Source organism: Danio aesculapii, chromosome 3 (genome assembly GCF_903798145.1).
Source record: "Danio aesculapii chromosome 3, fDanAes4.1, whole genome shotgun sequence".
NCBI classification, from domain to species: Eukaryota; Metazoa; Chordata; class Actinopteri; order Cypriniformes; family Danionidae; genus Danio; species Danio aesculapii.
In genome coordinates this window covers 56,053,384-56,080,456 of record NC_079437.1, presented here as the reverse complement: position 1 = coordinate 56,080,456, position 27,073 = coordinate 56,053,384, and the positions used below count along the sequence as shown (strand labels likewise).

Sequence of the window (27,073 nt, the reverse complement as noted above, 5' to 3'; positions counted from 1 at the left end):
GATAACCTAACTAACCCAGTTAAGCCTTTAAATTGCACTTTAAGCTGAATATGTGTTTCTTGTAAAATAATTACTAAAATATAGGAATACAGATCCAAACTAATGGTTGGAGGGGCGTGGCTAGTCCTATTTCGCCCAATCAATCAAACTGAGATCATCAGAGAAGGAATGCCAATCCAATATGGAAGCAGATGGGCAGATTTTGATTAAAGATTACCAAAAAAAAATCTTTTATTTATTTATTTATTTATTTATTTATTTATTTATTTATTTATTTATTTATTTATTTATTTATTTTTAAATTAACTTGGAAACATTTATTGTTTAGTTTAATGCTAACAATGTGTGCCAGCAAAATAGAAACATTGTTCAGTTTGATTTCCTGTGTACTTCCCGTGTACTAACCACTGGTCTTGCCATCATGTTTGTAGTTTTATGTTAATAGTTTGTTGTTTGGAGTTTTAACTATGTTTGTAGTTCTATTTAAATTCACGTCCAATGTGCAAGTATTGTGGCCAAATCTGCAATAAATTGTTTTAAATAGAGGATGTAAATAGAAGACCAACCACGTAACTTTGAAATATTAGGATTTGGGACACCAAATTATACCGAATTATTTTTCCAAATACCACTTGATTGATAGTACACAAATTTGGATGCAGCTTACAGTCATGTGAAAAGTCTAGACACCAAAAAATTTCCTTACTAAGACATACTGTAACAAATCATCTAATCTTTTGCAGATTTTAACATTTCTAATGTGAGTTTTGTCATTACCATCTTGCATGATATTTACAGTCATACTAAAAGCACCAGGAGATGGTTTACCTCTTTATTGGAAATAAATAATAAGCACCAGCATATACTAATATTATACAAAAGTCCAAAAATGTAGGCACCCCTAATAACTTTCATAATTGCAAGTCATAGCCTGTTAGTCAAAGCAGCAATTTCATTTGGATATATTTTATACCCTAGAGAAAAAGCAACATTTTAGTTCTGACATTACACTTGTTTAATCAACAGATGCAACGCAATTTAAGTCAACAAAATTTTTTGTTCCATGCAAAATTTCTCCAGTTCAGTCAGGTTTGATTGGTGCCAAGCGTGAACGGCCATTTTCAAATCAACCCAAAGATTTTTGATGATGTTCAAGTCTGTCCACTGGAATGGCCATTCTAGAACATTGTATTGTGTCTGAGCATGAATTCCTTGGTAGATCTGGAACTGTGCTTTAGGTCATTGTCCTGCTAAAACATCTAACCCTGCAGTAACTTCAGCCTCTTGAATGATTCCTGAACATTGTTCTTAAGAATCTGCTGATATGGAGTGGAATCCATACAACCTTCAGCTCTGACAAGCTTTCCAGTACCTGTGCTAGCCACACATCCCCACAGCATGATGGACTCTCCACCATATTTTACATTAGGGAGCAGGTTCTTCTTTGCCATGCAAAGCGCCTGTGGTTGTTACCAAATAACTCGATCTTAGTTTCATCTGTCCAAAGTATATTTTTCCAAAATGATTCAGGCTTGTCCAGATGTGCCTGTGCATACCTCAAACGACTCTTCTTGTTGGCGAAACCCAGAAAAGGCTTTTTCTGCATCCTCCTTCCATTGAGCTGTTCTTTGTGAAGAGTGCGCTGAACTTTGGAACGATGTACAATGACATTATCAGCACCAAGACATTCCTGGAGCTCTTTGGAGGTGGTCTGTGGTTTGTCTGTGACAATTCTAACCATTCTTCACCTTTGCCTTTCAGATATTTTTTTTGGCCTATACCACATATTTCCTTTACCAAAACTGTTCCTGTGGCCTTCCATTTTCTTACTATATTTCTGACTGTGGAGATAGAGACTTTAAACCTTTGTAATAGCTTTTTGTACCCTTCTCCTAATCCATGTGGATGAATTATCCAAGTTTTTAAGTCATTAGGAAGTTCTTTCAATGTTCCCATGTTGCTACTTTCAGGTTCACTATAAGGAGAAGCACAACTACCAATCAGCTATCTTAAATATCCCCTTTTATGATTGGTTGTTAATGTTCACTGAGTTACTTAAATAATTTTTTCAACACATTTTTTGTTGTTGTAATCAATCAGCATTAACTGACTACAGGTTTAGAAATCCACACAAAAGAGAGGGTGCCCAAACTTTTGCACAGCCTACTTTTGAGTTTCAATTTAAATTCTGCTACACTTCATATTTCTTTCTGAAAAACATGAAATTATCTAGCTTTCTCTAAAACCCAAAGGGCATATCACTGTGATCTTCTCTTATAAAGAAAGAGCACATTATTAGGTAGCCACAGACGGGTTCCCAAACTTTTGCATAAAACTGTGTGTATTTATTATGATTTAGTCCAATGTAGAACTTTACTAAGGTTTTGATTTTAGGTCGAACCAAAGTAATTCAATTAATTCATGGTCTATAAAAACACTATTTACCATTGATAATGTATTTTTTCCCTTGGGTAGATTAAATAATTTGATTAATTTTAAAATACATTTTTTAATTTTAACCAAGTAAAACTATAATTTGTGTGTATTTTATAAATTGTGTAAACAACAATATTTTGATTTGGATTAAATTTCGTTCTATAGTTTGAAACAAAATTTGTTTCAATTTAAAGGGTTGTCTTCAGTTTATCAACAATTACCTTTCTATCATGACTTTATTTTGATTTAAATAAATAATGACAGGGCGACGCAGTGGCGCAGTAGGTAGAGATGTCGCCTCACAGCAAGAAGGTCGCTGGTTCGAGCCTCGGCTGGGTCAGTTGGTGTTTCTGTGTGGAGTTTGCATGTTCTCGTGGGTTTCCTCTGGGTGCGCCGGTTTCCCCCACAGTCCAAAGACATGCAGTATAGGTGAATTGGGTAGGCTAAATTGTCCGGAGTGTATGTGTGTGTGAGCAAGTGTTTATGTGTTTCCCAGTGATGGGTTGCGGCCGGAAGGGCATCTGCTGCATAACACAAATGCTGGATAAGTTGGCGGTTCATTCCGCTGTGGCGACCCCAGATTAACAAAGGGACTAAGCCGAAAAGAAAATGAATGAATAAATAATGACACGCTGTGAGATGTCATGTGCTGTCAAAGACAGTTGCTAAAGACCCGATTGCGTTGATATTAAGTATGTCGTGATATAAAAAAAACATGAAATTCAATAGGGAGTCCATAACTTCTTCACATGAAACACCTCAATTTGCAGTTAATGCAAAATTTGAAAGCTTTAATGATAGAGCGACGTGAGAGCCCTTTTCTCCCATTCTACACACTTCAGTCTCTGTAAATCTCTCCAGAAGTGCTGACAGCCTCATCCTCCTCCTGACAGAGACACTCATTAGCAGAATCCCACAGTTCTCCCCACTGCACACTTTACACATTTCAGTCTTCATTCCAGAGTCATTTTACAGCTTTTTTTAAAAACACTGTATCCAGCCAGCAGAGCAGTGGGATCAGACATTACATAAGCAGGGATGATTTTAGGATAGGAGGCACCTAAGACAAAATCATCCGAAGTGAACCACATGAACTGGAAGAAAAGACTCTTCTGTGGGGTAACTGGACTTAGGAGTCAGCAAGAGAAAGTGGAGCTATAAATGATGGAAAGCACCGAATATACAAACATTTATCTTACTTAAATCAACAGAGGATATTTCAGAGAGGACAAACAATATATATATATATATATATATATATATATATATATATATATATATATATAATTTTTTTAATTTTTTAATTTTTTATTTTTTTTTAAATGGAGAGTCTAAAAATCCTTTTATAAAATCCTTATATATATATATATATATATATATATATATATATATATATATATATATATATATATATATATATATATATATATATATATATATAATATCACGGCTACATAATGACCTAAAAATTCAAACTGATCTCATTAGTATTTGAATGTATAGATTACTTAAAGGGGCTAATAAGGACCTTTAATTGTTTAAATATAAAAAAATGTTTATAGCACGCGTTAACTCAAGGCCACAGGCTGAGTGCCTTAGTGTCCCACCAGTGACGATATACAGCCATTACGCACTGCTACGAGTGAGATATTAAATTTAAACAACATTTTGATGGCATAATTGTTTATATAAAAAGAAAATCGCAGTCTCAAAAAACCTTTTATATGAGGAACTACTTTCTTCCGTCATTCATTCATATCTGCAGCTGATGTCGGAACAGCAGAAACCGTAGCTACTTAACAAACATCACTTTAGAGTTAGTATTTGAATGATTCGCTAGCGTAATGTCTAAAGTGATGACAAAACAAGTAATTTAGTTCACATTTTAAGATTATAAGGCTGAACAGCATGAAATGCCATCAGTCTACAGAGATTTTCCAGTATTTTTCTGTTGCAATTTGGATATCACAATATTTAACCACAAAAAAAGCAAAGCAAACACTACCAGATTACTACGGTATAAATACAGCACTGCGAGATACAAAAGAGAGAGATTGACTTAGAATGTCACTTACCTGTTTATTAATGGTTTGTTTAGCTGTAGTTTGAAATTTAGTTTTTCTCCCTAAGAACTTATTATGTGGTCTCTGTCGCCATCTTGTGGTGGAACGTCAACCATCAATTTCTTTGCTCTGTGGATGGCTGAATCTCCGAAATTACAAATATTTAAAGAGCCCATATTATGGGTTTTTGAAAATGCCCTTCCATGTAGTGTGTAACACAGCTCTAAGTGAAGTGAAATATCCAGCTAAGGCTTAAATCTGTAAGTGTACAGTGTTTAAAACTATTGATTCATCTATAAAAGAGTCGACTCATAGTGCTTCAAACGAGTCGTCTTGATAACGAGTCATTAGGTGTTTCGCGATGACGCAGCCACGAAACACAAGCCTCGCCAGTAGTTACGCGCGCAAACCAGGGAGATTTGAAACCTGCGGCCCCGCCCACTAACACAGAAAAAACACTACACACACAGACGCCGCCGGTCGAATGAAGTCACGCTGTGCTCAGATGGATAATATTGACAGTCTCTACCCAAAGATGAGTTGTTAACCTGGTACAGTACACGCGGTTACTCTTTATATTCTCTTATCGCATGTAAGCCACGTTGAAAACGCGACGCGTGCCGCTTTGTTAATGGATTTAACGTTAAAGGCTTTTGTGAGCTCGCGTTCCACTGCCGTTTGTCGTTGCTATGGCGATCAATCGTAAGCTAGGAGACAGGAGACTCGTGTCACTTTCCCTAGTTCTTCTGAGGAGCGTTGTGTGTGTGTGTGTGTGTGTGTGTGAGAGAGAGAGAGAGAGAGAGAGACTTGCGTCGCTTTCCCTAGTTCTTCTGAGGAGCATTGTGTGTGTGTGAGAGAGAGAGAGAGAGAGAGAGAGACTCGCGTCGCTTTCCCTAGTTTTTCTGAGGAGCGTTGTGTGTGTGTGTGTGAGAGAGAGAGAGAGAGAGAGAGAGAGAGAGAGAGAGAGAGAGAGAGACTCGCGTCGCTTTCCCTAGTTCTTCTGAGGAGCGTTGTGTGTGTGTGAGACAGAGGGAGGGAGAGAGAGAGAGAGAGAGAGAGAGAGAGAGAGAGAGAGAGAGAGAGACTCGCGCCGCTTTCCCTAGTTCTTCTGAGGAGCGTTGTGTGTGTGAGAGAGAGAGAGAGAGAGAGAGAGAGACTCGCGTCGCTTTCCCTAGTTTTTCTGAGGAGCGTTGTGTGTGTGTGTGTGAGTGAGAGAGAGAGGGAGAGGGAGAGAGAGAGACTCGCGTCGATCTCCCCAGTTCTTCTGAGGAGGGTTGTGTGTGTGAGAGTGTGTGAAAAAAGCCTTACACTATGAAGCGCGTGTGCACTGTGACTACTTTTATATAGTTGATTACCAGCTGGGCATTTCACTCTGTCTCGTGCTGAAGCCTGTCACTGTTGACCAATCGCAGCAGGCTGTCATCGGTCCAATCAGCGCAGATTAGCTTCGCGCTGAGGAGGGGGTAGGGAACAAATGAATCGCTGAACGAATCATATGGGAGTCGTTGGGATAATTAGGTAAAAATAAATGCAGATTATAAGACCATAAAAGTGTTTTATGACCTTGCATGCATATTAGACTGTTGTTGGAGACCCTTACAACCTAAATATGACCCTATTTCATGTATAATATGGGCTCTTTAAATAATGGCACTCTCCTTATAAATAAACTGCATATTTGCAATCTAAACAAATACATCAAACTGCAGTGAGCTTATTCCTCTGCTTGTCATGACTCATGTGGGCGGAGTGATACACAAGGGTGAGAAGGCTGTATGGTGAATAATCGCATGGCTATCAGCCAATCAGATTCGAGAACCAGACAGAATTGTTGTGTATATATAGACTGAAAAATTTGTGTTGGGACAACATGAAGGGATTAAGTTAACATATTAGTTTTGACAAATTTAAGTGTATTGAACATAAACAATTAAGTTCTCCGCCCAAAAAACTTAATTTCAGGTGATTTTAAATAAGCAGTTTGAACAAAAAACAAATGTCATTTTTTGAGTGTAGCAGAGAAATATACAGTGTATATAATGTTGTTTTGAGACAAAAATTGCCATTGTAAAGTTGCCTTTTACGTTTTATAAATTATTTTATACTCTTTATAAACATGGTCATGTGAAACAAGTTTAGATTTGAAGGATCTAAAAATGATTATATAAACATTTGATAACACCTTATTCAAGTGTCCTTGTTACACATGTCCCATGCACTTACTATAGTAATTATGATTGATAATGAATTTTACATGCAACTAACCCTAAACCTAACCCACATTCTAAGCACAACATCATAATAATACATATAATTATTATTAATACTTAATAGTTAAATGAATAATTACAGTGTTACAAAGACACCTAAAATACAGTCTAAATAAACATTTTAGGTTTATAAAGAAGGAATAGATTTTTGACGTTGACAGTATTCATTTTAGTGCCTATTATGATCACCAGCCATCTAGTGTTTGCAGATCGCTGGAGAACTACACATCTGCCACTTTACCGGACTACAACTCCCATCATGCCCAGCACTTACACACCAGTTCTGGATCACCAGGCCTTGACCATGCAAATATCTGGTGTACGACACTGCGAAAAGGGGTGGGATTACACAATATGAGTATACATTTAAATAGCAAGCGATAGGTCCATATTGTAAATTTCTGTACAGGTCATGTTTTTATCTTCTATTGGTCTCATGCTGCCATGTGATGTGATTTCACAGGTCAGAGTTCACCAAGTTTGAACTTTGCAACACAGAACTTGCAGGAGCTTGCGTTTCTGGTCTGTTTTCTTGTGTATGAATGGAAGTCTATGGGGCAAAAAGTGAGGTGTGACTACGGCTTTATTCTTTGCTCAGTATTGTGTCTTGTTCCATGTCCTTGTTCCTATGTTTTGCTCTGTTTTTTCTCAAGTTCCATGTGCAGCTTTATTTTAAGAGGATAGTCAGCAGGCAGGGGCCAAACAGAAGCAAAACATTAATTACGAAGGGAATCCAAAAGAGTAATCCAAGAGACAGGCAAACGTCAGGGCAGGCAGAAAACTATCCGACCTAGGCTCATTCTGATTACGTACCCCTATATACATTTCTAGAGAGAGCAAAATACATCCCAGGACCTACGTTTTTTTGCAGTGTTTGTTTCCACGAATCCATCAGAGGCTGCTGTGTACGCTTTTTCAGACCTCAAATGTCTCTCGCGAGTGCCAATCGCACCTGCTGTTGTCATGTAAATCTACTGTCGACTGACCTTCCCTAAACCCTACCAATATTTTTTTTAAAAGCACCAATTGATCTGGCTATCCCCTTCCCTAAACCCAACCGCAGTGTTTTAAAAATCTAGAAAATGAATCTAACACAATCTAAAAAAGAAAAGCCCTTGCCTGATTTTACCACATTTTCAGATTTTACCACATTCTCACCCTGTTATTTACTTGTTTATTTTATTTTCTAGCCTTTGTTTTTCTCTTACCTGCTTGCTGGAACTGTTCTCATGGTCAACTCCACTCTGCGTCTCAAGTCCACCGACGTACATGCTGAGCTACCAGACAAACTGGTAACAGCGGAAAAGCTGTCTATGCGGAGGTAAGCGGTCAGCTAGTAAGCAAGAAAAGGAACGGCGTCATACCGCCCCGTATCTTTCGTTTTAAAGATAAAAAGCAGCCAGAAATGTATATAGGGCTACAATTTCAAAATGAACCTATGTTGAAACTATCCCAATCCAAAAAACAATCCAAGAATCAAAAGCTAGACAGAGCAAAACATGGGAACAAGAACATGGAACAAGGCACAATACTGAACAAAGAATGAGTGTGTCTGTGGATTATCTGCAGCTGTGTCTGTGAAATTAAGGGGTGATCTAGAACTGGTGTGTGAATGCTGGGCATGACAGGATTTGTAGTTCTGTAGAGTGGCAGAGGTGTAGTTCTTCAGCAATCTGCAAACGCTAGATCACGGGTAATCATAACAGTGTCCATCAAAATGTTGCTATACTTTGAAAATAGTATGCAGTTTCAAAACATTTATTGTGCAACATTTTTGTGCGCATGAACACAGTGTAAACAAACATGCTTGCTAGACGTTGTACTGAATCCAGAAAAGACATTCTGCACAAGTCTTGCTCCAGCAGAAGCACTTTGTGAAAAGCAATGTCTCAGGTATTTATTTTCATTTTTTTGTAAGCTGTACCCATCATGCTCTGCGGCTCAGACATGTGATTTTCAGTGGCCTTTGCCGATCACAACAGGGCTGCAATCACAGTTATTCAAAGCGCTCTGAAAAGGTCTGACACATTCAAGAACTATGCAGAAAACGAAAACGAAGAACTTTCAGCAGATATACACCTACCTGCCCCGCCAGCATCTCGTACAGGAGCACACCATAAGCCCACCAGTCCACTGATTTCCCATACGGCTGATAGGCGATAATCTGTGGAGGAAGAGCAAATCAGCATCATTTTCTGTCTCGTCATTTATTCAACACTCTCTCGGGAATCTCCTTTCAATCTCCATTCATCTGTCAAGAGCACAATGCACTTTTTATTACAGCTCACGGGGGTGTTCAGTCGCACGGCTATTTTGAACCATTTGCTGTAATAATTGCCTTTTCCCTCTCACTAGTCCACTTCCACCCACAGACTCAACACACGTACTAATGAGTAAGTATAATCACAGGGGTAGTTAATGAGAGCTTGGCGAAACGGAGAAAGAGAATGTTTCACGTCACACTTTGAAGGCTCTTTCTCTTCATGTCTGCTCTAGAAATGGTACGTAAAGCCCTTTACAAAAATAGGTGCCCATTACTTTTTAAAAAGCTATTATTTATGGAACTGTTTTGACAAATAACTATCTTAATAATTATCTTGTCTATATATATATATATATATATATATATATATATATATATATATATATATATATATATATATATAGTGAATTGTGATCATTTTTTAGATTAAAAATAAACACATAAAAACAAGTTCAAATCAATAGCCATGGCTCCCGATGACTCATTGAGATCTTGTGAAGGGAAACGATCAATCCCTGTAAAAATCTGAACATTTTATTAGCTTATTTTTAATCTAAAAAACCAATCACCATCCTCTGCCATTATATGAATCACCAAGGACAGTGTTGAATCAAGAAAAAAAAAATAGTCACTTACAATTTGTGTGACCTTGGGGTGAGTAAATCAACAGGGAATTTACATTTTTAGATGTACTATCTCTTTAAGGACAGGAAATAAGGTTTTCGCACCAGGTGCATGGTCTAAAACACTTGTCTTTATTTTCTTAATGAGTTATGGGTAGAAGTTTGCATGTTATCCCCATGTTGGCGTGGGTTTCCTCCGGGTGCTCTGGTTTCCCCCACGAATTGGTCTTACAATATGACTGTGAATGCAAGAGTGTATAGGTGATTCCCAGTGTTGGGTTGTTGCTGGAAGGGCATCCGCTGCGTAAAACATGTGCTGGATAAGTTGGCGGTTCATTCCGCTGTGGCAACCCTTAATGAATAAAGGGACTAAGCCGAAAAGAAAATGAACGAATGATTGAATGAGTTATGGGTAGGGCCAGACAGAATCTGGAGATATTTTTTGCTATTTCTGCAGGGAAATTTTGTAAAAAATCTGCAGATTTGGGAGTATCATAACTAAAAACGTAATATTTGAAATAAAAAATAATATCTTTTTACCTTTTATTTAATTTTTACAATGCAAATCCATCTAGATCCACTTATTTGGTAAACAAAGCAAGTCTCCTATATAAAATATCTACTATAAGACAGAAAATATTACTTTATAAACTGTAAATAAGTCAAATGAACATTTACATATTAGTTAATATTATTATTGAAATTAATTTAAAAAAATAAATAGACAGATAAATAAATAGACTCAATGATAAGCTCAAAATCTGTGGAAATCTGCAGATTTCTGGGCACGCAGATTTTGTGTGGGCCTAGCCATGGCTCCCGATGAGACATTGAGATTTTGTGAAGGGAAATGATCAGTCCCTGTAAGAATCTGAACATTATTATTAGCTTATTTTAATCTAAAAAACCTATCACCATTCACTGCCATTATATGAATCACCAAGGACTGTGTTAAATCATGTTGTACTGAAGAAAAAAATAGTCACTTACATCTTGGGTGACGTTTGGGTGTGTAAATGAACAGGGAATTTTCAGTTTTGAGTAAACTGTCTCTTTAAGGGCAGGAAAAACTGTTGTTAGACCAAGCGCATCGTCTAAAACACTAGTCCTTATTCTCTTAATGAGTTGAGATGGGGATTGTTTGAGCATAAATTGCAATCAGAATCTCATCTCCCATTCCCTTTAAGAACCAGTTACAATATTGACTATTTACATGACATATTTTGAAAGTGGAACAAATGAAATGCTTCATTAGTAAGAAAACAATTAAAGAGCATCTGCGCGAGGGTAAAAACATCCATTGCGTAATTACTTTTGTCATTTCGTTTGTAAATCTCAAAGATTTGTTTCAAAGCTATTTCTACAATCAGTTCTAATTTCCAGCAAAAGCATTTGCTATTAAAACAACGTGATGCAAAATGTGAAACTGATACCTTGCACTGGGCTAAAACTAGCAAGAAAACACATGAGTTGCACATGGCATTCGGTGTATGATAATGTCCAAAAGGTTTAATGTTTTAATGTTTCATGTTCCTCTTATTTTCATGTCACTTCTCATACTCTCAGTAAAACGGCAGAAAGCACGTAAGCCATCTTCCACCAACTGTTCCACCAGGAGCAAATTTAAACTATTGATCTGTTCATGTTTTCAGAAGCAGGAAGGTCGATATATCCGGTCATTTCTTCATTAGCATTTGTCTGTACACAGGATGTTCAATACAGACTACTTTGTTTCAGTGTGTTTCCGTAGACAGATTTGGATCAAAGACATCACAATGAGCGCAGGAACAAAAGTACAGTGTGCAAAACGGCCATTTTAACTATCATTAGCGAACTACCCTTAAAATGACAACAATGCATCACATTAGTTTTTAAAAGGAGTACTTTACCCATATAAATAAATACTATAGAAATGTATAGTAAATACTATAAATTACAGTAACCACAGCATTGGGACATTTGTTTATATATCTATAATTATTGTGTTCCCATTGCATCTGTAAAATTGCCATAACAGATTATTTAAGTATTTTACTATAATATGGTGATACTATATTATTTCTTCATATGGATAGAACTTTAAAGCAGTAATATGTCCTCTTAGGTTACTACTTTGAACTTGTAGTGTGTCTTATTAACCCTCAGGGGTCTGAGGTGTTTTTATTACCCCTAAGATGTTTTGACATTTGTGCTTATTTCAGCTACTTATTACATAGTACTGGCCAACATGTGTTTTTTTTTGTATTCATCACAATCTGTGCTACAATAACATGTGAGAAATATTGATGTACATAATTGCATTTTTTAGAAAAAGAAAAAAAGATTATGCGTGGTTGGTTAGTAGGTTTTGGAGGTAAAAATGTAGCTGAAATAAGGTCCGAAAAACACACTGAATGGGCCTGAATAAGACTTTTGAGTAACCAGTCTTGTAGGCTAGAATATTTACTTCACAATTAAGAATTCAAACTCAAAGAAAACATTACTATGATATCTAATTTGTTAAGTTGTTTTGGGTCATCTCATGCGTTAGTGACAATGGTCTTGAATAATTCACACCTTGAGAGACAAAAGACACTCTCCCACTCACCCATCAATGGCAGTGTAAAGCAATGTCCATCTGCAAAAGCTAGCCCAAACTAAATGCTTTTTGTGTTACTTGCTGTATGACCATGCAAACACTCTGGGTAAACAATATACAGTGCTCAGCATATATAAGTACAGGACTCACAAATCTATCCTTTAAATTAATATTTTTAATAGAAAGCTATACAATATTATATTTGTGCATATACATTAGTCAGCACTGAAGCCAAATCTGGAGCTTAACTAACAAAATAACTTACGATAAAGGTCCAAAAAATAGTAAACCCAAATGTATGCTATAGAAAAATATTAAATACAAATTTAAAAAGGAGGAAAAATCTAAAGAAGCAAAAAAAAAAGAAGGAAAAAATTTAATTGAAATTTTGTAGGTTGTATTTTTGTTTGTTTGTTTGTTTGCTTTATTTATAGAGCACATTTAAAAACAACAGATGTTGACCAAAGTGCTTTACAAAAAGACCAGCATACAAAATCTATACTTATATATAAAAATAAGCAAAATATATAAAACAGATTCAAATTAATTATTTGCAATAAAAAAGCAAGAGACAGAAGATGATTTTTAGATGAGACTTAAAAGCGCCAAGGGAAGAACACGACCTAATATGTAAAGGGAGACCATTCCACAGATGGGGGGCTGTGACAGGAAAAGCCCTGTTACCTCTTGATTTCAATCATGTTTTGGGGACAACTAGCTGAAACTTGTTTTCGGACCTGATTGGCCTCGGTAATGTATGCCAGTGAAGAAGCTCACCGATGTAAATAGGTGCCAGATCAATCAAACTTTTAAAAACAAGTAGCAATAACTTATAGTGAATCCTAAATTGAACTGGGAGCAGTGAAGAGATGATAAAACTGGTGAGATACTAGAATTTTTTTTTGTCCCAGTTAAAAGCCAAGCAGCTGCATTTTGAACCAGCTTTATTTGTGCATATACATTAGTCAGTACTGAAGCCAAATCTTGAGCTTATCTAACAAAATTACTTACGATAAATAAAATAATAGTAAAAAACAGTACACCCAAATGTATGCTATAGAAAAATATTAAATACAAATTTAAAAATGAGGAAAAATCAAGAAAAAAAAAAATTAAAGTGAAATTTTGTAGGTTTTTTTTTTTGTTGCATTATTTTGCTTGAATTTAATTGTATTCTCTTTCGATTTCTCAATATTTTTGGTGACTAAAATATTACTTTCATAAATATATCTGTTTAGGAAATCTGTTTTGTTTAAATGCACCAAAATACAATGCCTATATTAACTGAGAAATGGATAAAAATAATCATTTTCAAAACGGGTTGTACTAAATTATGTTTAGCACTATTTGTGCACTTATACAGCATGCACAAAAAATATATACAGTTGAAGTCAGAATTATTAGCCCCCCTGTTTATTTTTTCCCCAATTTCTGTTTAACAGAGAGATTTTTTCAACACATTTCTAAACAGAATAGTTTTAATAACTCATCTCTAATAACTGATTTATTTTATCTTTGTCATGATGACAGTAAATAATATTTGACTAGATACTTTTCAAGACACTTCTATACAGCTTAAAGTGACATCCAAAGGCTTAACTAGGTTAATTAGGTTAACTAGGCAGGATATTAGGCAAGTATTTAGGCAAGTAATTGTATAACGATGGTTTGTTCTGTAGACTATCGAAAAAATATATAGCTTAAAGGGGCTAATAATTTTGACCTTAAAATGGTATTTAAAAAATTAAAACTGCTTTTATTCTAGCTGAAACAAAACAAATAAGACTTTCTCCGGAAGAAAAAATATTATCAGACATACTGTGAAAATTTCCTTGCTTTGTTAAACATAATTTGGGAAATATTTAAAAAAGAAAAAAAAATTAAAAGGGGGGCTAATAATGCCCCCAATTTCTGTTTGCCCCAAACAGAAATTGGGCGAAAAAATAAACAGAGGGGCTAATAATTCAGGGGAGCTAATAATTCTGACTTCAACTGTAAGTCTCTGATGTCCTCAGAGTGTGTATGTGAAGTTCCAGCTCAAAAAAACTCTTTGGAACAGCACCTTTTAGGCTTTGATCCTATTTCGGTGACTGTCACTTTAAATTCAAATGAGATGATTCTCTTTTCAAAAAAGGGCTGGGCTACAACTACACATGCGTCAGCATAGTGGTAATGGTAGATTCAAAAACAAGACTAATGTCCTATGGTAATAAGGGCGAGATCATCACTAATGGGCGGGGCTTTCCCCCTTTGATGACACGTGCAAAGGGAGAATGTCAATCAAAGTGTTTCTGCAGACTCTTTTTTATCACATAATTATTACATTTTTATCATTAGAAGCTGGTTATATTCACAGATTGTTGTCACACAACTGTTTTAAATAAAAGGCATTTTTGCATAAAAAACGGGTCTTCTTGTTTCAGTAGAAACTAGTGTAAATCATATCTAAATAGCATCACCTTTTTCAAGGTGATCCAAGGGGAACTATAAATTATGTTCACACGTCTATTATAACGAGTACATTTTATCACTCTTTTGGAAAAATAAATCTTTCTAGTATGCAGGTGTTCTTTGAACATGTAAGAGTCTAAATCATCATATGCATTTGTTTATATGGCAAAACATGTCTTTTTCACCCAAGAAGGTCTACACTGACTCCAAAGGCAGATACCAATAAGATCAGGGCCTGGTATGTGGACTTTGGGGTTTTTACGATGTGGTCACATATTGATTGGTCAGTTTGAAAGTCTCATTATTTGGGCTTTGGTCACATGGTCAAGAAAGAGACAAAATAGCTGGTAAACTTTGGTCTGCTCCTCTCCTGTTCTGGAGTCTATCTTCTCTGGCTCTACTGCTCTTATGCTTTCTTTGAAGCCTACTTGCTCTCTTTTTCTCTCCCTCCCCATCCCTCTCTTTCAGGTAACTTTATTTTTACATTTAAGCTAGGTGCAATTTATATCATATGTTTTATCATTTCATATTTCATTATTTTGTACAGTTATTTGTAACTAATTCAGTTGTAACCATAGCAAGTTTTTTTTTGAGTCATTTTTAAGTATTTGTGAATTACTTTTGATCTGACATCAACATGTATTTGCTCCATATTGTAATACAACACAATCATATAATATCAACGCTCTTCCACATTTTTAGCTATTAATACTGCCCTTATTTCCGTTTTGGTATAAGATTGCAGAAGAATGGTTTGATTAGAAATGTACAGATTTTTACCATTATGCTGATAACTCTTTAGTCACTCGGCAAAACTACAGTTCGAACCGCTGTGGTTAAAACCCATTCTTACACACACATTAATAAATAATAAAAAGGCTTAAGTGTGTATTTCTTGTTTATGATTCGACTCCTTGAAGTATTCGCTAATCATTTAGAGTCGCTACAAAACTATATAAACAAAGGATTTTAATTTACTGTTTTAAATCAACATCCAAATCTGAAAAGCTTCAAACTGCACGTGCTCCTCACACCAGTTAGGTACAGGGACTGTTTGCTCTAAAATAAAAGATTCATTGTGTTTCCCAAAATAAAATCCCATCTGCAGTAATATAAAGGCTGCCGTGTGATTGGCTGAGGAGGAATAAATGGCTCTGTCAGGAAGCAGACGTGCTGGAGTTTCTAATGGACCTTCTTTACATTCATAAGACGCTCAGGGCTGTGATGACACACCACTGGCTGGACAGCATTCATAGTAGTGTGTGTGCTTGTGTGGTCGTGTTTTTATGACATATCAGGACATGTGCGTGTATAATGACATTGATATCACACTGGTATTACAAGGCGATGGTGAATTACGAGGACATTGCTGATGTTCACATTCTCAAAAAGCTTATAAATCATACAGAATGAGCTTTTTACACACAGAGTGTTAAATTGCACACAGTTTCTTGTGAAGGTTGGGTTTAGGGATATGGGCAATAGGAAATACAGTTTACACAGTTTAGAAACGATGGAAATCTATGGGAAGTCCCCACAATTCACACACACACACACACACACACACACACACACACACGCACGCACGCACGCACGCACACACACACACACACAAAACCTGTCTGTGTCTTTCTCTATGCAACCCCTGATGGGGTATTCCTCATTTATATAATTGTATATAACCCACAAGACTTTTGCTTAAATCATTTGAATATTGCTACGTTAAAGAGGATAATGTACTTTGGAGCTAATAATATGTCAAACAATCTGAATTTGAATTGTATTAATTTGAATTATTAACAATTGTAATTTAATAAAACTGAATGTTATATGCTATTAAAAATGTTTTAAATTAGAATTTCGTAACTTGAGTTTGAATTTGTTAACTTGAATATTGAACATCTGAACTTTAAAAAAAACATTTTTTTTTGTGTGTTTTCAAACTTTTCAAAAAAAATCTGATGAAGATGAAGAAATTTGGAACATCAAATTCAATATTCTAAAATCCAAACCAGAAATTCAGATCGTGAAATTCAGATCTTGCAGAAAGTAGGTCAGAGGTCATCAACAGTGAAGAGTAGACGATCACCGAAAACTCAAACTAAGATGATTGATAGTTATGCACAAGAATGCAAACTTCTTACCATTTGCCAAAATTAGCCATTATATTATCTATAATATATAATGATCTCAAGTTTTCCATAATCCTCGACCAGGCCGTATCCTGAGCAGCTGCTGTGGTGGTCATGGAGGAGTTGGCGAGCATGAGACGATCTGGGAACAGACGAGTCTCGCTGACGTCCAGCTTCTCCAGCGCCTAGACTGCAGATTTACACAAGACATTTGGCCATAGAAGAAATGATCGTGCCCAACTGAGCCTGGTTTCTCTCGGGGTTTTTTAACTCTTCACTTTCGCCAATTAGTGAAGTTTTTTCCTTCCCTCTGTCACCACTTGCTTGCATGGTTCGGGACCTGTAGAGCTGCGCATCGATGGATTTGCTCTTCAGTGACTCTCAGTAGTGATTATTAAACCACACTGAACTGAGCTAAACTGAACTGAACTTAAACTCTGAAAACTGAACTGACACTGTTTCAATTTACTGTGACCTTTTATGTGAAGCTGCTTTGACACAATCTACATTGTAAAAGCGCTATACAAATAAAGCTGAATTGAATTGAATTGATTGAATATATATATATATATATATATATATATATATATATATATATATATATATATATATATATATTATAGGTGAGCATGGATTAATTTTTTTGATCTAGGTTAATCTAGAGTAATTTCGAAATAATTTTGATTAATCTAGATTAAAATGGCTCATTTGAATTCTACTGAAGGCATTCAGAATATGTGTGCTACCCAAATAATAAATCTTTGAGATCGGTTTTCTCGAGGCGACGCATTAGACCAGGGGCTCATCTCCTATTTCCAAAATGCATCACAAACTGCTTCAGAAACTGTTCTACTATGATAATTGTTGATGAAAATAAATGATGTTCAGTAAGATGTACTTGTGTTTACTAACTGTTTATTCAGTTAAACATGAATTTTGAACTGTAGGCCTACATAAACTCCAAACAGCGATTTCATACTTGCTTTTGATGTACAGTACATACAAAAAAATGCTGCTTCATAAAGGCAAGTTCACAGAGCCCTGACGGTGTGTCAAACATTGAGTATGTTTACATGGGCAACAATACTTTAATACAATTTTAATATGAATACTCTGATTAAGAGTCTACCATGAAAACAGCGATTTTTGATTACCTTAATGCGACTAAAGTCATAACTGAACTAAACAGAAATGGAATTAAGACATGTGGAGTAGGCAGATATTAGTGGCATTATTGAAGTAAACACTGCAAACAAACTATTACTGTCATGGTGGACTTTTCACCATATTTTACGACAAGATCCAAGACACAGGCGGCTGTCAGTAAAGGACCACACACAAAACACGCACAAACACACACACACACTGCGAAATGCAGAAGTTTTTTTTTCTTTACGTTTGGCGAGCGTTATTAAATTCTATAACACTCTCACCAGTCCTTGCTCCTTATTTGCGTCTAATACCCCAGTTTGTCACGACGGCATGAATGAAATATTCATAAGTTAAAGTGAAACTGCTGAACTGCAGTTAAAGTCAGGCATCCTGCTGATTTGATCCAGATGGGAACTTATTTGTCAGATGACTCACCGGACAGGTATACATTTGCGCTAAACTATCAAGGTGAAAGTCATCATAGCTTGCGTAGAATAGCTCCCAACCAAACTTTGAGAATAGATTAACAGCAATATTTTTTTTATCGCGGGATAAGAGTCTCGCGTTACGCTGCATGTTAATGCCGATATCGGCCCAGCACTAATATATATATATATATTTATATATATATTTATATATAACTGTGTTTTTACAAACTGGATTTCTGCAGTCTATGAATTTAGAGCCAAAAATATTTTGAAAAGTTTGAAAATATGTCTATAAAAATATGACTTAAAAAATCAGTTATGAAATTCAAATTCAAGTTAAGAAATTGAAATTCAAAACATTTTTAATATCATATATTCCGTTTTATTAAATTACAATTGTTAATAATTCAAATTTAAAGATTGTTTCGGCATATTATTAGCTCCATAAATAACTGGACGAAAAAGTCAGTTAGATTGAAGCTGATCCAAATGAAAAGGTTGTGTGAATCGGAAATACTCAATTTAATGGCACACTGTTTCCATTAAAAACTGCACAAAATCAATCTAAAATGGGCCCTCAGAAGAGTATAAAGAGTGACAGCTTGTGTTCAATATTGTCTGATGAAGAACTGGTGAGCTCGAAACCTCACATGCTTTGTAATAGCCTTTATTAGTTAATAAACTCATATTTCTGGAGCTTTTGGTGCAGCCTTTTATGTAGAGTGGTCCCTCGCTAAAACGCGGTTCACTTTTCGTAGCCTCGCAGTTTCACAGATTTTATTGCAATTTGCAATTTGACATGCTTGTTTTCTACAGTGCATTGTGTTCTGCGTCTTGATTGGCGCATTGTGGTCTGCGTCCTGACTGGCTGTAGACTATTGTCAACCAATCTCCTCCATTCCGTGTCTCCTGTACAGTACAGAATACGTTCAGCTTGCCAAATGTACATAAATCTTCGATCGCTAGCAGTGCTGTACTGTATGTTTGCAAGTTTTCTCCCCACAATGTCGACGAAAGGTTCTGCACCATCAAAGGCACCTGCGGTAGCACCCAAAAGGCAGAGGAAGATGCTAACCATTGCACAAAATGTTGAACTTCTGGACATGCTAAAGGAAGGTGAAAGTTATGCGGCTGTAGGGCGTAATTTCGAAATAAGTAAATGAAGATCAAATGGTTTTGATCTTTGGTTTCATTCTTTAATACTGTCACGATCACCTAGATCGCTGGATCTCACACACAATAACCTATGGACTACAAATCCACCATTCATGGACTACATATTCATACATGCACTCCGTTCACACACACACATGCTTCCTCATTTCCACTGATTAGACTCCCACAGCTGTTGCAGCTTCTAGACTGATTACAGACACTATTTATACAGCTCACACTCTCACTTCCATTGCTGAGTCTTGTTATCTGTAAAGTGACATTACAACGCGTTTCCCTTAGTCTTGTTCCGCCGTGTTTTGATCTTTGCCTGGTTTCCCTTTCTCCTTGTCTGCCGCTTGTCTACCGACCTCTCGCCTGTGTTTGACTACGATTCTGGACTGCCTTTATACATCTGTTTGCACTTGTGTTGACCATTGCTTCCCTGACTTTGAATAAACCTGCACGTGGATCCTAAACTTCAGTTGTCTGTGTCTCTCCCCGTTACAAATACTGGACTTATTTTTCTATGAAAGTTTGAACTTCGAGAGTGTTTAAACAAGAGAGAGAGGTGTGAAAATGTTAAAGCCTGTCTGAGAAAGGTGTATAAAGTGTGTAGTGAAGGGTTTTGCGCCCTAAAACATATATAATAATTGTAAAAAATAAAGCTGACAACTTCACGGATTTCCCTTATTGTGGGTTATTTTTAGAACGTAACTCCTGTGAATAACGAGGGACCACTGTACACTTTTTTTGTAAATCTGTACAAAATCAAATTTAAAAATACCTAGTGGTGCTGCGATGCACATATTGGCATATGTAGTATTATGTCCATACCCAGCAGGCACACAATATTATAAGACATTGATATTAGGTTAGATTTAGATCATGACGTCAGTTGACCAAAATTCAATGTCTAGGCAGCGTCTGAGGACAATGTTATTTTGACGTCCAATAACGACGTCAAATTACGTTGATATTTGGTTGATCTTAGATTGTGTTGGAAAGTGACCAAAAATCAACGTCATAGTGATAATGTCCACACAACATCAAGGTGTAACATTAGACGTGATTTTGCTGTGAGATGTTGCGTTTAATCTATTCATATTAATATATGTTAATATTGTTTTGCCCTACATAACATATGTTCTGCCTTCCAAAATGATGTCTGCTTATAAATGTTTCAGTGTCTGTGTTTAAATGAACGTCCTGGTCATTGATCAGTCATGAGGAGATCAATAAGCGAGGGATTAGATGAAGCAGGAGCTTTCATGACACATGAGATGAAGACATCAATCGAAAAGAAAACCCAAAGAGCTGTAAGAAATCTGCAGCTACATGCAATAAAAAGAGATGAAAGTTTCCTCAAATACTTTACAAGCACACACACACACTGTCCTTAGAAGCAAACCAGGTTGTGTGATGTGAAAGCTGTCGTACATCATGTTTACGTTTGCGTTTCTCTTCCCACATACAATATGCTTTTCACACTGAGCTTCTCCTTTTGTGTCAAAACACTGGAATAGAGCATGATGTTCCTGCTACACACACACACACACGCACACACTTACACACACACAAAGTAGATGTAGTACGTACTGTATGCATACACACACTCACAAACACACAATACACACACATTGTACAAAAACACAGTAGAAGCAGTGCACATGCATATACACATGCACACACGTATAGTGGATGTAATGCACATGCATACAATATACACACACATACAGTTCACACACAGAACACAGAGACACATATAGTACACACATACAAACACACATACAGTACAGCCAGTACAGTACATGGACACAGTTCACACACACACACACACACACGCACGCACACACACACACACACACACACACACACACACACACACACACACACACACACACACACACACACACACACACACACACACACACACACACACACACAGTACATTCAGACACATTCAGTACACCCATACACACACAGCAGATGCAGTGCGCGTGCACAAACGAAAAAAGCACTATACTATAAACACTGAATTATTCATTCATTCATTTTCTTTTCGGCTTAGTCCCTTTATTAATCTGGGGTCGCCACAGCGGAATGAACCGGCAACTTATCCAGCACATATTTTACGCAGCGGATGCCCTTTCAGCCGCAACCCATCTCTGGAAAACATCTATACACGGTTCATTCACACACATACACTACGGACAATTTAGCTTTCCCAATTCACCTGTACCGCATGTCTTTGGATTGTGGGGGAAACCGGAGCACCGGGAGGAAACTCATGCGAACGCAGGGAGAACATGCAAACTTCACACAGAATTGCTAACTGACCCAGCCGAGGCTCGAACCCATGACCTCCTTGCTGTGAGGCGACAGCACTACCTACTGCGCGCACACGTACACGCACACACACACACACACACACACACACACACACACACACACACACGCACGCACGCACGCACGCACGCACGCACGCACGCACGCACGCACGCACGCACGCACGCACGCACGCGCACACACACACACACACACACACACACACACACACACACATTATGAATTGCTGATTTTTTTTTTTCTTTCCATTCGGCTTTCCATTAAAACAACACTCTTCCACCAATCCTTACGCTCTTTTCGCGTCTAATACCCCAGTTTGTCACAGGGACGTGAATGAAATGTTCATGAGTGAAAGTGAAACTTGAAATGAAATGCAGTAAAGTCGAAAAAAATTAATAGACGAAACACCCGAAATTACATGAGCCTCTGCAGGAAATGTCCATGTAAACATTGTCAGTAGTGTTTTCGAAGTAAGTGAAAGATGGGCATCCAGCTGATTTGATTCAAAAGGGCATTTTTTTTTGTCAGATGGCTCACCGGTTTGATTTTCATTCATTCACCGTCATTCATTTTAAAAAGCACCTGCTCCATTTTATTTGTATATATTTGACCCAAGCATTAACTCTACATGTGCCTGATAGTTACCTGTGGAGCTAACGTTAATCACACTCCCTCTAGTGAACACATAAAAATCATCATCATAATTTACTCGAGTGCACGCCTCAATGTCTCGCGCCCACCTAATAGGTGCTGGCGCCCCCCCTGGTGGGGTGCACCCCACAGTTTGAAAACCCCAGATTTATACAATAACCTACGCTGCAACGTGGGATTTGTCGGCCGTTTGCTATTAAAGTAAGGCAGAGACTATTATGTATTGGACTTCGTCAGACTTTGAATATGTGAAAAATATGTGTTTAATGGTGTGTTGTAACTTGTAATCACTCAATTCAGCTTGTATCCACTTATCTATTATAGCTCAGTACCTCTCAGGTTAAATCTGCATCCAAAATTACATTGAAAACGCAACACATGCATCTTTCTTTACTAATTTAAATGCGTTACTGAACTCGTTTGCCTTTGCTATGGCCACCATCAACTGTTCCTCCTACGCACGGTGCGGTCAATTTTCAAAATAGTCCAGCTTTTGCCACTCTGTGAATTAATACTGAATGTGTCATTGTTACTTGGGGTTAGGGTTAAGAATAGAGCAATATGCTGGTGTTTAACTGCATTACTTAATTGCATTACTGCATTGGGCTCTCACATACTCTGTGCTACTTCATAGCCGTGTTGGGTTTTTCTCTTGCGCTGAACCCTGGGTCATCGAACCAATCACTGCAGATTAGCTTCGAGCTAAGGATGGGTTTGGGACAAAATGAATCGCTGAACAAATTATATGTGAGTCGTTGGGATAATTAGGTAAAAATAAATGCATTTTACAAGACTATGAATGTGTTTTTTGATCTTGCATACATATCAGCCTGTTGTTGGAGACCCCCAAAACCTAAATATGACCTTTTATAATGCAAAATAGGGGCTCTTTAATTTCATGCAAATCATCTCTACGAGTCATGCTTGTCTAATGCAGTGTGTGTTTTGGGTTTAGCAGGTCAGCAGTGGTGAGGAGTTTCAGGCCTCAGGTCGTGTCCTACATGTAGGGAATATGACAGAGACTTCATTACTCCCTTCTGTCTGGGTCACTTGTTTTCAACAGCTCTCACAGAGACCCATTAAAGGGACAGTTCACCCTAAAAATGAAAATTCTGTCATCATTTAACCTCTCTTTGCTCGTTCAAAACCTGATTGAGTTTCTTCCTTCTGTTGAACTCAAAGTAAATATTTTTTTAAATTGCTGGAAACCAGTAACCATTTGCTACGTCCCAATTTGCACACCTTAACTATGTTCTAATAGTATATACTTGTTTGTGAAGAAAGAAGAGCTGGCAAACTTTGGGACATACTACTTCGAGGTTTGCAGATCACTTGTAAACAGGTAAAAACAACTGGACTACAATTCTGTCAGCTTATGAACTACAAATCCTGTCATACACCTCACACAGACTTGTTTCCGGCTCTCCGATGATCTGGTAGCTGGTAGCTGATCTAAGTATGATTACATGGACTATTTATACAGCTCACATTCCCACACACTTTGCTGAGTCTTGTTGTTGTTAACTAGTAGTATTACAAAACGTTTTCCTGGTCTTTTCTTTCTTTGTTTTGATACTTGCCTTGTTTTATCATTAATGTTGTTTTGCCACCTGTACTGACCATTCACCAGTTTCTGACTACACTTCTGGATTACCCTTACAATTTCATTTGTACCTGTTTGACAGTTACCTGCCTAACCATTTTCTCTTTAATAAACTGCTTGTGGATCCCCATCTCCATTATCCAGTGATTCTAGGTTACAAACATGTTATGTTGCTTAGTGACATCGCCTGTCAATCATCTCGGCACATCATCCACATTTCTTTCATATTTAGTCACCTTACTGCTGAGTCAACAGCGAGTTAATCTGCCATTCACAAGTCTTTCAGGCAGAGAAATCTTCTCAGGTCTTTGGATAATTATACATTCAGATTTTATTACGTCTGTGGTGATTCTTTGTATGGAAGTCGGTTGCTCTAACTAGGAGGCTAAAGACCATAGCCCCTAGCGTATATCGCTAGTGCACCTTTTGAGGTCAGAGGAGTGAGGTTTACCTGAATAGCACTTCGCTAGCTGGCCTTCGTTACAGGCGCTGTTCACCGATGAGTGACACTGATAATTGGCAGCGGCGCAGTATTGCCAGATTGGGCAGTTTTGAATAGACATTTCAGCGGGTTTTGGATAGTTTTTGGGCTGGAATCAGTCAGCTACATTTGGCAACACTGCAGCGCGATCACAGCTGATCCATAATAGACGCGGTGGAGAAAACTCGCGCGCTCCTGTCTGTATCCAGAAGTGTAACAGCCGAGAGAAGAGGAAAAGTCACGCAGTCAGTCAAATGAGCCACAGTGAGAGATGAAGTTTACTTTCATTCTCTCAATCGTAGTGAAATAGTGGCTTCTGCTGTTGAGTGTCAGTGTCAGTGAAAAACTGTCCAGCAAACACACACGCAGTGTAATTGTGCACAGTTTCTGAGTTTTTAAGTAGTTGGAGGCGTTGTAAATGCTTGCACTCATCTCCCTGGCCATAGTAAGCTACAGCGACACAGCGCATATGAGATAAATGGTCAGTACATAATAACTGGTTATGATTATTACTGAACCGATACTGAATTGTCCGCGTCTGCGAAGAAACAATTAATTTTCACATCCCTAGGAAATAGTAGACCATCTGGAAACCTTTGACATACTCTTTTCAACATACTACAGTTTGAGACACACTACTTATATTTTTGAATACTATTTAGGATGGATAGTTTGCGAATTGGGATGCAGCAATTGACTTCCACAGTATCTGTTATCTATCAATAGCTAACGGTTTCCGACATTCTCCAAAATGACTTATTTTGTCTTCAAGAGAAGAAAGAAACTAGTAAAGGTTTGGAACTACTTTAAGGTAAGTAAATAGTGGGTAAGTTTTCATTTTTGGGTGAACTATCCTTTTAAAAGTCTATTTCACTGGCATGGACCAGGCCATACTTTGAGCTAGACTTTATTGTAGGGATGCAGGGATGCAGGGATGAAGGGTATTTTAAGAGAACAGTGGGATGAAGGGAAGTAAGAGGATAAATGGTGAACAGGTAGGTAGGTTGATTGGGCGTCCTACAACGATGCCCAGAGACTCAGAGTGGGGGTACAGTCTCTGTAATATTTTGGTAGAGTGACTGGACCCCCCGATTCAATAGGAGTGAAGAGAGAGTTACAGGATTATGAATGGGAAGCTAGGAAATGGAGGGAGGGTGGGTTTGAAAGAAGAACAGTTCTAGAGGGATGGTCGATCTTAAAAAAGTTTTAGGGAGTAGGTGATTGGTTGAGGAGACAAAGTGAGGCGTGGTTCCGCTGCCAAAACTTTGTTAGCAAGTCAACTCCATCTTTCTTCAACTTCCCTTCTCCCTGAGTGTCTTTATATTGACAGATGTACATTTGTGTTACACAGATTTGATGGATCAGTGACTGCATGCGCTGCCTGTGTTTTATTTTTTTAATTATCTACTGGTTTAATGCATTGGGGTTTCTCCCTCCTGTCCAGGTCACTTGTTTTCAATGGCTCTCACAGAGACCCATTAAAAGGACAGTTCACCCTTAAAAATTATTTCTGTCATCATTTACTTTCCCTTCATTTAATCAAAACCTGTTTGAGTTTCTTTATATATATATTGGATGATCTACTGGTTTAAAGCAGTGGTGTTGCTCTCTCACCTCTGGGGCGATGTAATCTGGCGTCCCGCAGAAGGTGCGTGTGGTCATTCCCTCATACATGTTCTCCTTACACATGCCAAAGTCTGCGATCTTGATGTGGCCCTCAGAGTCCAGCATCACATTGTCCAGCTTCAGATCTCTGTGGACAGAACACAGGTGTGTGTGTGAAGCTCAGATACAAGCAGCTGAAAGCAGTCGTGGACAGTGAGTGATTGAGTGAGTGGTGTGTGTTTTTGGGCAGTGAACAGCGAGGTCAGGTCGACCTCAGCCTTCATCATCAGAGAGCATGATTAATGTGAGCTGAACGCCACAGCCTACAGGGACGAGCGAGAAAGAGCCCCTCTCTCTCTCCTCGCAGACTCACAGCAACATTTATGCTTGCGCTTCAGGACCTGCTGAACCCTGAGTAATGCTGTTTACTTCAGGTAATGGCTGTTTTCAGCTACACTCCAATTTCTGTTTTCATATTCATTTGATGACTATCATTTTCACCGTAACCAGATATTATTGCTCTAGTATATAGATATATTAGTGTGGCTGGGAGATGACAGTTTAATAGCATATAAGAGGCCATGTGACATTACTATAAAGAACATTATGTTGTGCCTTTGGTTCAAAAAGCACATTATTTTCCACATACTGTACATTACTGTTGCATTTAGTGCGCTGTGACTGGCCAAATACCTCAAGCATGTGACAAAAATATCACACCCTCACAGACAAAATCTGAAGACTTCTTTGCTATTTATGTGCTCAATTTGAGAAAGTCTTAATGTGGATTTAATCTGAAAAGATTCTATTCTGAGATACATTATTTATATATTTGA

At 37.5% G+C, this 27,073-nt stretch overlaps 1 protein-coding gene across 2 annotated transcripts in view; it reads right to left on the bottom strand.

The window, feature by feature from the left end:
• Positions 1 to 27,073, bottom strand: part of prkcab (protein kinase C, alpha, b) — a 308,642-nt gene that overhangs the window by 15,234 nt on the left and 266,335 nt on the right. For both annotated transcript variants that reach the window (XM_056454262.1, XM_056454263.1), the window contains 2 exons: positions 26,247 to 26,385; positions 8,853 to 8,933 (listed from right to left, as the gene is read on the bottom strand). In XM_056454262.1, coding sequence (XP_056310237.1) covers positions 8,853 to 8,933; positions 26,247 to 26,385 — 220 coding nt within the window. The remainder of the gene's footprint in view (positions 1 to 8,852; positions 8,934 to 26,246; positions 26,386 to 27,073) is intronic.